At 38.3% G+C, this 13,930-nt stretch overlaps 1 protein-coding gene across 3 annotated transcripts in view; it reads right to left on the reverse strand.

Moving 5' to 3' along the window:
- Window positions 1-213: 213 nt before the first annotated feature.
- Window positions 214-13,930, reverse strand: part of FBN2 (fibrillin 2) — a 160,453-nt gene continuing 146,736 nt past the window's right edge. For all 3 annotated transcript variants that reach the window (XM_042866234.1, XM_042866233.1, XM_042866235.1), the window contains 9 exons: window positions 13,606-13,812; window positions 12,196-12,321; window positions 11,497-11,619; window positions 11,234-11,350; window positions 10,358-10,486; window positions 8,737-8,856; window positions 6,262-6,493; window positions 4,510-4,669; window positions 214-2,019 (listed from right to left, as the gene is read on the reverse strand). In XM_042866234.1, the coding sequence (XP_042722168.1) occupies window positions 1,645-2,019; window positions 4,510-4,669; window positions 6,262-6,493; window positions 8,737-8,856; window positions 10,358-10,486; window positions 11,234-11,350; window positions 11,497-11,619; window positions 12,196-12,321; window positions 13,606-13,812 (1,589 nt within the window). In that variant the 3' untranslated portion in view covers window positions 214-1,644. The remainder of the gene's footprint in view (window positions 2,020-4,509; window positions 4,670-6,261; window positions 6,494-8,736; window positions 8,857-10,357; window positions 10,487-11,233; window positions 11,351-11,496; window positions 11,620-12,195; window positions 12,322-13,605; window positions 13,813-13,930) is intronic.

Here is a 13,930-nt window from a genome sequence, read left to right on the forward strand (position 1 = left end):
ACTCTCTTTTCTACCTGAGAAGTCCTTCAAGTTTACAATTAGATGCTTCTTTACTGTAAAGAACATCAACATTTTAAAAGCTCCCAAATTACCCGAAAATAAGCTTTATTGCAAGAAAAGTGTCATACAAACCTACAAACAAAACAAAACTTTTTTTTCTTACAAACGTTTTAATAAAAATGTACTTTTTTTTTTTTTTTTTTTTTTTTTTTTTTTCTTCAAAAATCCCCATAAAGAACAAAAGAAAAGAAAAACCACTGAGTATAAGTTGATAGTAATCTTTGGTCAGCACCGATATGTGACTGAAACAATCCTAGAGTCAGCGTGTGCTTTGGCTTTTTCACATATGAGATTCTGTTACGCAGCCGGTTACGAGCACCAGCTGTAAAAAAAGCACCATAGAGACATACACTTAACACATAATGGTACAACATTTTAAAAAAATTACTAAAGTAAACTAAGTGTCAACTCATTGTACACACATCTTTCTTACAAAATAAGCTATGATAAAATGAGGCGTACGGTGTATAACTACAGTATTAATGAAACTTCTACCAAATGGATTTCAAATACACATTTTCCTTGTCTGCACTGCATAAATAGTTTGCACATATGGCAGTCCTGATACAGCTCTCAGTTTTTAGTAAATGCACCATTAACTCAAGCCAGCACCAAACAGTATGAAACATCATGTATCCCTTTCAGAGTGACGTTTTCTTCAGCTGCCTACAGTAATGCAAGTATGTAGAGCACCTTTTGTCAGAATGAGGTGTGTTAGCATGTGTGGTTCCTTGAGGTTATTGGAAGGAAGTACAGTACAGTTTGGTTCTGCATTCTAATGGTATTAAAAGCAGTCAAGGTATTTTGCTACAGTGGTTGTGCCTCTTACTTTATCTGATGTGGTTGATTCAGAAATACAATCCTATTAACCTGCTGTGAAATATGATCTCTGCTGAGATTAGTACTGCAATTCATGCCCTTTAAGTCTTTTTTCCTTTGAAGACTCAAAGTTTTGCAAGAGCACTTCAGAATAGCTGGAAGATGTATCACAGTGCTCTTTCGGCTGTGATAAATTTTAAAATTACCTATATACTATTTGAATGACTGGCACAAATACAAAAGGAAACATCTTTCAAATCTTTTTTTTTTTTTTTTTAAAGAAAGTACCACTAAAATGTTATAGCTCAAATTTATAAATCTAAAGAAAAACAAGCACGTTTCCCTTTTTGTTTACATAATTTGTTATTTTCTCCATATATTACTGCATTAAAAATAAATAAACATCTATATTTTTTAATTAGGAACTATAGCAAAATACCCGAAGTGTTACAGACTGCTAACAGGAAAAAAATAGCTCACATTTTTTGTGCCATTTAGTGCCATATGATGATCTCTCAAACTTTAGCTTTTTAATATACTTTTAAATTGAGGTTATATAAAAGATACAGTAATCATGATTGCCACAAGTTGCCCCTCTTGCAAGGGTGGTTCTGCAGTCTCCATAGAATAGAGAGAAGTCTTCCCTTCTCCCTTCATCCCCCAAAAGTCAGTGACTGTTCTAAAACCTATGAAAAGCAGATATGTTCAGGTGGGTAAATAGATGAACAGAAGTGACTGAAGAACTGGACTCAGTCTGGAAGATGGCTAGTAGAGTTCTAGCCACAGCCTCATTCTGAGAGCTTCCCCAAGCTCTCCAAGGAGGTAGTTGTCCTCATTGCTGTCTTCCAGTTTCTTTAGCTCCTTCCTCTTATATAGAGGAATGCTAGTGATTTCCAGTGTGTATGTTCCAGGCACTGACTTCTTTTTAGCTGTGTGCAAGTAACTGAGTCCATCCCTCTGATGGATTCGAAAAACGCCGTCATCGTTGCCATGTGAGATGATGTAGCGCACGTGGTTGGTAAGAGGCTCAATGGCTGGCATGAGCTGTAGGATGTGCTCCTTGCTGTCAAGCCTTGAAACGTTGACTCTCATCTTCAAAGGACTATCCATGTCCAGGCTTTCCAAGCTAACCTCCTCAATCTGAAATAAAGGAGGAAATGAAATTTAGGGCAGGAAAGGAACAGATATTTGTTTGCACTGAGAGAAGAATAGTCACTGCTTAGCAACAGTTTCTGCATTTCTCAGTCTCTAGCAGTAAAGGCAGCCATTGAAAATACTTTCCAGCTGGGAGTACTGCTTGATTTCATATAACACACACTGTAAATCTTAAAGGCTTCTCTCACGTGCTTAACAGAATAATTAAAGTTACAGCATCAAGTCTGTAGAGGGGGCTCAGATTTCAGTCTCCTTTCAGAATGTTTAACTTCACGCATGCAGAAAGTACACGTAAAGAAGAGATATATGTTTAGTATTGAATTTAAGGCTGTAAGAGAGGCACAGTCTTGTTCTTAGGATCAGCTTCAGTGTGTAACATTACCGAAACAGAACGGACACAAGACAACACTGTACAGAAACTCCCTGAAACTTGTGATAAACTATTTAAATCAATCCTGGCTTCTAAAAAAGGCAAGCTCAGCACTTGGTGATGAAGCACAGTGATTCAAATGTAAATCAATGCAAGGAGAGAACTGCTGTATTGTTTGCTTTCTACAGAAGCAGCTGGTATGTATTGCTGTCCAAATTTCATTGTACTTTCACGACAGAGAGGAGGTGAAAAGGAAACATACTGACATTGTTTTTCTGACAAATGATAGAATCGTTTGAATTGCAGGGGACCTTTAAAGGTCATCCAGTCTAACTCCCCTGCAATGAACAGGGACATTTATAGCTACATCAATTGTGTTTTTTTTAAAAAAAAAAAAAAACAACCAAAGCTTAAGTATGTCTCTGCTGCCATGTAAATCAATTCCAGAAGTATTAGTTGGGAACAAACTTGGGGCTGGGAGGTTGAGAACAAGGGCAAAACCATCTATGAAAGAACAACTTTTAAGTTCTCCAAAAATACACAGGCCTTAGACTTCTTCAAGAAACTTGATAATAAGTGAATATCCAGCCTAGTTGTCAAGATTACTTTTGCACTTTAAAAGATGGGAAAGGATTCTTCCTTCTCTCTGAGGGAATTCAAATCACATGTGCATACATATGTGAGCTACTTAGTAATGTAACTAAAAACGCATAGCAAAAACAAGTAAAATTTGTGAGTAGGAACCAGAACAGAAGTGTAATAAATACCACACTCCATATACATCATAATGATATGATTATGGATAATAATGAATATTTTTTGCCTTGTAGTTTTATGATGTGAAATCTCCTTATCTCACTGCTGAGGTGGTAAAAAATCTTAGTGCTATCAAACAGTAGTAAGTAGAAGTAATAATTCAGAACAAGATATGAAATTAACTATGCAACAGAAGAAGGTTTTTCAAAACCACCAGATGTTTCTGTGGTGGGTTGATCACAGAACTCAGATTAAAATGCAGGAGTGGCAGTGGGGAGGGCAAGTGATATTTGCGTGAAGTTTGTGTTTGCGTGGAAAAACCAATCATCTAAATGGTCAACATTATATTTTTTAAAGAAGAAATTATATGACTGATGTCTTTTTTAGAAAGCCAACATGAGAACTGCCTTCAGTGGCAACAATCATGCAAAACAGTGTGTACTGAGATGGCAGCTTCTGGATTATTTTAAGTTCTTACTCTTAAAGGAGGCTTGTTTACTTATTCTTTCAGTGTGTTCAGCACATATTACTATTTAACTTGAGTGTTTGTATTTTGCCTGTTTGCATTATGCAGCTCTTGAACTCCTGAAGGAAATCTCTCCCTCACTAATTTCCCATTACCTACTGCATATTCCAATACAGACACCAACAATATAAGACAACATTCTATTTTATGAAAGAGCAAGTGACAGATGTACACTTTTGTTTAACTTGAAACAAACACAGAAGTATCTAAATGGCATAAATATTAGGGCTTGCCTTTTATGAGTATTCCATAATTTATGTTTGGAAAGTTAGAAGAACAATTGAAAAGTAAGAACAGTTTAAAACAGAAGTGCAAATTTCTAACACCCTCAGCAATTTTGCAAATGTAGGAATTAAGCAAGGTCCTCATGAGCTAGGCCATGGACTCCAGTCTACCCACAACTACAACCAACTAGGGGAAATTACCTAGACTTCAGCAATCTGCAAGAAGATACATTTAGCTGTTCAAGACTGCAGGATGCTGTTAGGACAGCAGAACAAACTGCAGACTGCAGAAATGACTGCTGTCCCAGCTCTCTGTAGTTACAGGAAAACTGAATTTGAGATAATCTGAGGAACTAGACCACATCTCAGATTAGAGACGTTTTAAAAACTTCAGCTGTAGATAGCTGTTGAAGTCTTTCTGTTACAACATTCCTGCCCAAAAAAAGGAAGTGTGAAAATTATGAAGCAAACAGGGATTTTTTCCACTAAATGTGGCCTGTAATAAAACTCCCTCCACTTACTGACAGTACTTAGCATTGAACCTCTGAAAATACCTTGTATTAAAACTGTTAATAGTACTTCGTTTTCCTGATACATACAGTTTCATTAAGACTTCTCTTCTTTCTGCTGTCCTTTTTTGGATAGCCGTTAATTTTGCACTCATAACAGGCTTCAGGGGATAAAGCATTTTCTTCATCAGCATCTCCATCCACTGGCAGGTACTGGCCTTTGTTAAATCCCATCCCTGAGACACAGTGGCTGTTGAATAAAAGCAGCTGTTTTAGTTTTTGCAGTTTTATGAACTGTTCAATTAAATGGAAAATGAGCGCATGTAATCTGTACTACAGTATTTGTATCCCTTCTTTTCTCTTTATTCACCAAGATGTCTGTGAATTGATTTTCTCTGCTCTAGTAAACGAAATACATTCACATAATGAATGAAATGCAACTGCTGGCTGAAGGTGTGTAAGTCTTTCTAATTTTCGTACAAAAATTTTACAGATACCATGAAGAAACAAAATAAAACCATTACTCCCTGACTTTGGCAATAAAGATTTTAGTGTTTGTCATGTATCAGAATGATTTGTGTTTAACATTCTGAGTTGACCACTGTGTCTTAAATCTCTTGTGCTGGCGTCCCCAGAACTGGATGCAGTACTCCAGGTGAGGTCTCATGGGAGCAGAATAGAGGAGCAGAATCACCTTCCCCACTTTCTGGTCACATTTCTCTTGATGCAACCCACAATACAGCTGGCTTTCTGGGCTGCCAGCACACACTGCCGACACATTTGAGTCATCAACCAACACACCCAAATCCTACTCCTCAGGACTGCTCTCAAGCCATTCTCCATCCAGCCTATATTTGTGCTTAGGATTGACTTTACCCAGGTGCCAGACTTTGCACTTGGCCTTGCACCTCTTGAGCCTGTCCAGGTCGATCTGGATGGCATCCCTTCCCTCTAGCTTGTCAACTGCACCACTCAGCTTCTGAGTGTTCTCCGCAAACTTGCTGAGAGTTCACTCAATCACACTGTCCACGTCGCCTACAAAGATGTTAAATAACATCAGTCCCCAACATTGATCCCTGAGGAACACGACTTGTCACCAATTTCCACTTGGACATTGAGCTGGCTTTTGACCACAAGTGAGTACCACCACCCAGTCAATTTCTTATCCAGCAAGTGATCCATCCATCAAATCCATTTTTCTCCAATCTGGTAATCAGGATGTCATGCAGGACAGTGTCAAACACTTTGCACAAGTCCAGGTAGATGAAGTCATTTGTTCTTCCTTCATCCAATGACACTGTAACTCCATCATATGACTCCACCAAGTTTGTTAGGCATGACCTACCCTTGATAAAGCCATGCTGGTTACTACCAATCACACCATCTTTATTTTCCATCTGTATTAGCAGGCCCGTCAGGAGGATCTGCCAGGCACAGAGGTCAGACTGACTGGTTTGTAGACCCACAGATCCTCTTTTTTTCCTTTCTTGAAAATGCGGCTATGCTTCCCCTTTTCCAGTCAGTGGAAACTGTATCAGGCTGCCCTGACCTTTCCAATATGATGCACAGTTCTTGTTATGATACTGGTGGAAAAAGGAGAATTAACTGTACAATGTTGGTTACATGTTAGATTTGAAATGGGTGTCACGAAGCAGGTAATTTCTTTTTTTTTAATGCTAGAGATATTTATTCACAGCCTGTGTATATCGTTCACAAAAAGTGTAGAAAAAAACATGTCAGTAGCTTGTCCTTCACTTGCTTTTCAGTCTAACTGTTCTGCCATTCTGCCTTTTTGTCACCCTTTGAATGAGTCTGATGAAGTACTGTGCATGATATACTCACCCCTGTCCAACTCTGTAATAGCCTGGTGGACAGCCACAAAGATAACCACCTTCAGTGTTGGAACAACCATAATTGCAGGGGTTCTTGGCAGAAGAACATTCATTAACATCATGGCATGCACTGGAGAACTGGTCATAAGAAAATCCTGAAGGGCAGGCACACTTGAAACTTCCAAGCGTATTGTAGCAAGAAGCAGAGCCACATGTGTTAGGATTGGAACACTCATTTTCATCTAGAAAGTAAACAAAAATATACTGGTACCTTCTAATCTGGACAGACATCAGACAGGCACAACACAGCTAACAAATCAAAACATATGCAAGTCCTTGGGCTCTGCTACATCCTTGTTATAAAGATGCAGTCCACAAATTAAAAAATACAATGGCCACAGTCCCAAACATTAATAGCTGGTAAAGATGTTTTGGGATACTGTTACTTCTAAGCTTTTCCCCTAAAGCTCTGCTTTCCTTCAAAACATATCTCCAGTTTTGCTAAGGGGTGCATGCCAATACTCTTTTTATCCTGGTGGGGTATATTCCTACCACATGAGATTCACAGAATGAAAATGAGTTGGAACTCCAGTCGTGCTTGGCCTATAATAGTGTTAATGGTTAACGAGAGATAAGGTGGAGGTAGCACATATTTGTAGTAGAAATCCATTGGTTCTGTAAGGGGAAAGACAATCTGAATAGCCACCTCAAATGAAAGAGAAATCAAGAACTGTTATCACATTGTGGGTGGTAAGATACAGACATGGGTCCTCCCCTCAGTCCAACTAATTTGTCTGCAGTTTACATAGTGAAAAATGAGTAAGGAAAGTAGCTTGTTGCATCAAAGATTACGCATTTGATAACTGGTAGGTATTCTGCTTATTTTATTTATCTTAGCAAGGTTCTGATTCCCTGTACATGTCTTCTCCAGCATCAATGGTGCATTTTTTACCATTTTGCCAGCAGTTACTATAAGTCACGTTCTTTTGAGGACTATCTACATTCAGGGACTACTGCTGTACTGGAGATTTGTGGGAATTGTTACCTGTGTTCCTGCTTTTTTTGTTGAAGAGTAGTATTAAGGAGTGATGGTGGTGACTGGATCTTAAGAAAAACTACATGGTGTACTATTTAGTGCAAAGCACATATAAAAAACTGATTTTGATGTGTGACAGAGCTGTTAGATTAGCCTATAGATCAACATCACTGCTCACAGCCATCCTCTGATTACTGCACCACACAGGACGTGGTAGTTTGGCTGTGCTGATTTTTATTTGTATTTTTTGATTTCTTAGATTCCATATGTTGTGGGAATTGGCTTAATTCAGGAAACAGAGAAGAAATGATGGACTGAATGAGCCAAATGCAGAAGAAAACTGCTAAGCTGATTAGTTTGTCCTTATTGCCTGTCCAATGAACTAATGAAAGTCACACACACAGAATCACACACAGAATTGTAGGGGTTGGAAGGGACCTCCAGAGATCATCGAGTCCAACCCCCTGCCAAAGCAGGTTCCCTACAGTAGGTCGCACAGGTAGGCATCCAGACAGGTCTTGACCATCTCCAGAGAAGGAGACTCCACCACCTCCCTGGGCAGCCTGTTCCAGTGCTCCGTCACCTCACTGTAAAGAAGTTCTTGCGCACATTTGTGCAGAACTTCCTATGCTGCAGTTTCCAGCCGTTTCCCCTTGTCCTGTCTCCACTCACCACTGAAAAGAGTCCGGCCGCGCCATTCTGCCTCCCACACCTTAGATATTTATAGACCTGGATCAGGCCCCTCTCAGTCTCCTTTTCTCAAGGCTGAACAGACCCAGTTCACTCAGTCACTCAGCCTTTCTTCATAGGAGAGATGCTCCAGGCCCTTCACCATCTCTGTGGCCCTCTGCTGGACTCTTTCCAAGAGGTCCCTGTTTTTTTGTACTGGGGAGCCCAGAACTGGACGCAATATTCCAGATGATGCCTTACCAGGGCAGAGTAGAGGGGGAGGATCACTGTGTTTTGAAAAGAAGGAAACTCTTAATTATTATGTTGGTATTTTTTCTCCCTTTTTACTGTAGACTCTGTTCTGCTTTATTCCCAAAAAGCTAATGATGGTGATTGATTCTTTCTCATGAAATGCTATACATTTTTTTTTCCAACAAAGCTATTTGCTTTAAGCCTGAATTGAAGGAATTCAAGGATCACCTTTCCACCTTTCTAAGATGAGGATTTTCCTGAGGAGAAGGGAGTCAGAGTAGGAGAGACATCCTGTCACAGAGAGCTTTGACAATGTGGATACGATGAATATACTACGAATATGAATGTTTTCTCTGTCTTCTGTCATTGATCTACACTGAAGTGGATGAAGGGGAGAGATATTAAAAAACTACGTGCTTACATATCTTTTGCAGACACGTACAGTGCACATTCTTCTCCTTACTGTCACTGTAATCACAAGCACAGTTTTGCTCTTTAAGTGTACTGTTTGTTTGTTTGTTTCCTTACCAACACACTGATTCCATTGGTAATGCTGAATATACCCTTGTGGGCATCCACATCTGTATCCACCTAGGATGTTTTGACAGCCATGCTGGCATCTATGATTTCCATCGCATTCATCCACATCTTTGCATTTGGGAGAGAAGTAGAACATGAAATAATTACATCAATATATATGTTGTAAAATATGTTACTCACTTCGAAGACCAGCCAAACACCAGTATTTGTGACATAGTAATACTGTTTTGAGCTGTTGAAGCTATCTGTTTGGAAAGCCTGATGCTCAATTCCTGTAGAGTTCTACCTATCAATCAATAATCAAGTGGTTTTCAAACAATTACATGACTCATATTTGGAGAAGAAAGACTATTCTGTGTAATTGCACAATGTTGATGTTATGTTCAGAATACAATTGGAATTGGACTTCAGTTTTCAAACCAACTCTGCAAGACTAAGCCTTACGTTTCCTAGATGGCTAGAAAAAGCCATCCAAAAAGTCTGCGATATGTAAATAATGGGGACAGCCAGAAATAAAACTGAAATGTAAAAACACGACAGTATGAAATACTGTCTGCTATAATAAATAAATATATACCAAACCACTGTAAGTAGACAAGTGTGTCAGGTACAGCTTGCAATGCCAGTAGAAAATTTTAAAAATGATACCACAAACACTAAATTACACTCCAGTTGTCCACAACTGTCCACAAATTCCATGCAATTGGGATGTCCCTAAATCTGAAATCCAGAAAACCACACCAGGCTGTGCTTTCATGAGTAAGCGCACATACAGCAGTTCTGATGGTCCAGTTAGTTACATATTTTGTGAATGCGTTGGTATGTGTAATTAGTGTTTTGTTTCATGGTTACTGGTTAAAGTATGCAAGAAGGATGAATGTTCTTGAAGAGAACAAAGTAAACTTGACAGATGACAATGCTTTCTACAACTTCTGGCTGGACATATGCTGCACCTTTATTTTAGAGATACGCTCCAAATATCAATTCCTATTTAAAATACTTTCATCAAAGTAACTGATGCTTTGACACGTCATAAATTTATATACTTCTTCCTTTTTTCTTTGTTCATTATCTAAAACTCACTAACGACACTGGAACTCTGGAATCCAGATGTCTCAGCCAGGGCTCCTTTTTGGAGAGAAAGATAAAGCTGTAGAATAAAACATGTAGGGATTTTAGAATCTGATATCAGATACCTTCAGGAAGATGATTACAGCTAGGAAAAAAAAATGGTAGACATTCCTGTCAGAGTGCATGAAAATTGAAAGAAAAAAAAAAAGATTTTTGATGCATAAGTCTTATGTGAAGGTGACGAAGGTGACGACACTCTGAAAAGAGTTGTTTTGAGAGTCGAACTAAATAGCCCTTTTTAATTCTAGCTTGACAAAGTTCTTGATAAAATTCTAGTTTGATAAAGAGTAAGGCAGTACATTCTTACATACATTTACGTTTTAAATACCTCAAACACATTCCTATTTATTATTGGTATATACTTTTACTCAATCTGCTGATTTGTTTTATGAATGTGATTATCTTTGACATCATAGGACCAACTATACACAGAGGTATGGATTTGCACCATAAAAATAAATTGACCTTCACTAGTTACCTTCACAGTTTAATCCAGTAGAATCCAGAGAAAATCCCCTTTGGCATTCACAGGTAAAACTTCCTGGAGTGTTTTGGCAAATTCCTTTTGATCCACAGAGTGATGGCTGAGAACCACATTCATTGTTGTCTTAAAAATAGAGAGCATAGAGAAGAAGATAGTATCCCTTGGGATAAGATATTATGCATGTTCATAAAACACATTTTTAGAGGCTGAAAACCATAGAGATGCAAAAATTGACTTTAACAGTGTTACTTTTCATATTCAAATTTCAGATGATCTGATGACTCATGGAGAGCTATAAGTATTTGATAAATAAAAATAAAATAAAATGATAGTAATAATAATAAAATAAATAATAAAAATAAATAATAATAAAATAATAAACAAATAAACAAATAAAGCACAGGTTATAATTCATTTACGAGTCTGGAAGTCCAAGGTACGTAATTGCTGACAGAGGAAAAATGCTGCATCTCTGTATTAGCTTAACTAAAACAGTTCCAGTGGCAAGATGCTTAAGATCTAAAGACATCTGTATCTATTAAAGAAGAAAAGGCAGTATGTTTTTCTTTTAACTACATTTTAAATCAGATTTTAATACTTTACTCCTTAGTGTCCATGTGGTTATACTTAGAACGTAATAACATGTATTAAATAGACATAACTGTTTACTAAGCAAGAAAATACAGTTGATGGATACCCTTTCTTTTTTCTTTAATAACTGTAATTGCTGCTTTTCAAGACCTGCTTTCTGAACTGCTGATATTATTGCTTCAAATTAACACTGTTTATACATTGAAAAATTCATGGACAAAAAATGACAATGTTCCTTTTAGAGAAAAACTGATGCAAGAAAATTTCTGTTTTTCTTACCAATACAAGCTGTGTGATGTTGAGTGAAACCAGGTGGACATTTGCATGTGAAGCCTCCAAGGGTGTTGACACAGAGAAACTGACAATTGTGTTGCTTAGTTTGACATTCATCAAGATCTGAAAGTAAGAGAAGCTGTCTTATGAAAAGCCAACACAAAAGAGGTACACCTAGTCTAGCTTGGAAAAATAATCGCACTTCAAAATTATTTCATTTTCAATCAAAGTGCAGTAAAATTGAAATTACTGTGTTTAACTTCCCTTACCTTTACACGTCTTCCCATCTTCTTGAAGGACGTAGCCTCGAGGACATGAGCATTGATAGCTCCCTTCTGAATTCTTGCAGATAAAATTGCATGGTTTAGGAGACTGTGAGCATTCATCCAGATCTAAAGAGAGAAACTGTTAAATATTTCTCATACTGGTTTGTTTGAAACATGTTTCCTGAACACTTGATTTAAGAGAAAATTGTTTGTAGATAAAGCATCTGATATACATTTTCGCAGGGTTTTCATTTCTTTCCCTACTGTCACCATGGAGTCTCTCTGGAGTTGCCTCTACAGTGGCAGAGTTAAACATTACAGTGACAGTGACATTAATATTTTCATTTATAGACAAAGGATTCCTTTTCAGGCATACTATAATATACTTATCTGAGTTAACCAACAGGAAAATGAACCAGTAAGTTCCTCTGTCAGTCAAAATGGTTGTACAGCTGGAACATATTTCAGTGTTGATTCTACTGCAGATATGCTGCCAATACAGCTTGTTAACCCGTTTTGCAAAATGAAATATAAAACCAAACAGGCATATTAGGAAGACAAATAAAGAAGAGGAAAGAGATAAAGAGATAAAAACCACTTTGATACACAGAGGCTTACAAAGGGTGACTGAGAGTTGCACTGTATAATGATGCACCCATTATTAAAAAAAAATACAATCAGAATTAAGATGCTGAATCTTACCCACACAAGATGTGCTGCTGATGTCAGTTGTATAGCCAACTTTGCAAAAGCAGCGGAATGAGCCCATAGTGTTGATACATTGTCCATGTCTACAAAGGTTTGGCATGACTTTACATTCATCAATATCTGTAAAGAAAATATTAAATATGTAATCTTTTAAAAGATAAGTATTAGCTTTGAATTTGACACCTGCCGTTCACTCTTTCTTCTGAATAAAAAATATGAAGAAAAAAGAGCAGGTTTACACCAATGGCCTTCTCAGCATTGGTTAGGCTGCAAACGGAGTACTGTGTCCAGTTCTGGGCTCCCCCTCCCCCACAGGACAGACATGGATATACTGGAAAGAGTTCAGAGGAGATGACAAAGTGACTAGCACACTTATCCTATGAAGAAAGCCTGAGAGAGATGGGATGTCCAGCCCAGAGAAGAGGAGGCACATGGGAGACCTTATAAATGTCTGTAAGCACTTGAAGGGAGGGTGCAAAGAGGATGAAGCCAGGCTCTTATTAGTGTGCCCAGCACCATGACAAGAGGCAGTGGGCACAAACAGGAGTACAGGAATTTACCTCTGAATACCAAGATGCACTTCTATGCTGTGCTTGTGACGGAGCACTGTCACAGACTGCCCAGAGAGGCTGTGGAATCTCCTCCTTGGAGATCTTCCAGAGCCACCTGGATGTGGTCCAAGACACCTTGCTCTAGGTGTCCCTGCTGGAGCACAGGTTGGGCCTGATGGACCTAGAGGTCCTTTCCAAACCTAACGGATCTGTTATTCCGCACAACGCCATGGAAATGTTGCTGGGAAATGGAAAGAAATGCTCTCTTTTTCAGTTTTTCCACAGTTCCTCATCATCATGCTTCTGATGGTAACTTTACCCTTTCTTTGTCTTTCAAAATGGGCCTGAACACACAGGCAGACATTCCTGAAACTTTCACTGTCATTTTCTACATCAGAATTTCCTGCTATTTCATTGCATAATCTGTTTCCAGTTTTGATCAATCAGAAAAAAACCCAAGAAATCAATTTTGTTATGAGCAGTAAGATCTTTTTTCACCACAACTTAAAAATTATGTGTAAACATAACAGCTGTTAGAGTAACTGCTGTTGCCTTTTGCCTTATACTTAAAAATTCCCAGCATTCAAAGCTTTGGGTCCATTTCTTGCCTTTAGTTACTGGTTGATCTTTCCTTAGATCCCAACTCTGAAAATTATGCACAGCTGTGAGTATTTCTAGTGCAGCTACTGTTTAAAGATGTTTTTAATTTCTGGTCATGCAACAGCATTTGAAAAATCAAACTCTTGTTTCAGAGGAAATTCTTCGAAGTAGCTTCAAAGGGGATAATGCATTTTCTTAAGAATGTGAGTGAATTCCTTTTCCATTTTCTACCTCCTTTCATCTCTGCAAATACCTCTTCCATCTGTAGTATATCCTGGTCCATGTGGACAGAGTTTCTTGTATTGGGTGGTTCCAGGAAGTGGGCAGAGCTCACACTGGTTACCCCAGCCCCGGCCTCCATCACAGCAGCACTCAGATTTAGTGACAAGATTCCGGCTGCTTGAGGCCATCTGACACATTGTCTGTAGAACTTCAGCAAAACAAAAGCCTTGGCGGTTATCTGTAAGGAAAAAATGGAAATATCAAGAAAGGGTAGGAGCTAGACATCTGAGCCATTAAGCATCTGATGTATTATTCTGGCTCTCTGTCAACTCACGCAAGCAGTAAATTAGCAACAA

Source organism: Lagopus leucura, unplaced genomic scaffold (genome assembly GCF_019238085.1).
Source record: "Lagopus leucura isolate 7727_CA_CO unplaced genomic scaffold, USGS_WTPT01 Super-Scaffold_810, whole genome shotgun sequence".
Taxonomy (NCBI): Eukaryota; Metazoa; Chordata; class Aves; order Galliformes; family Phasianidae; genus Lagopus; species Lagopus leucura.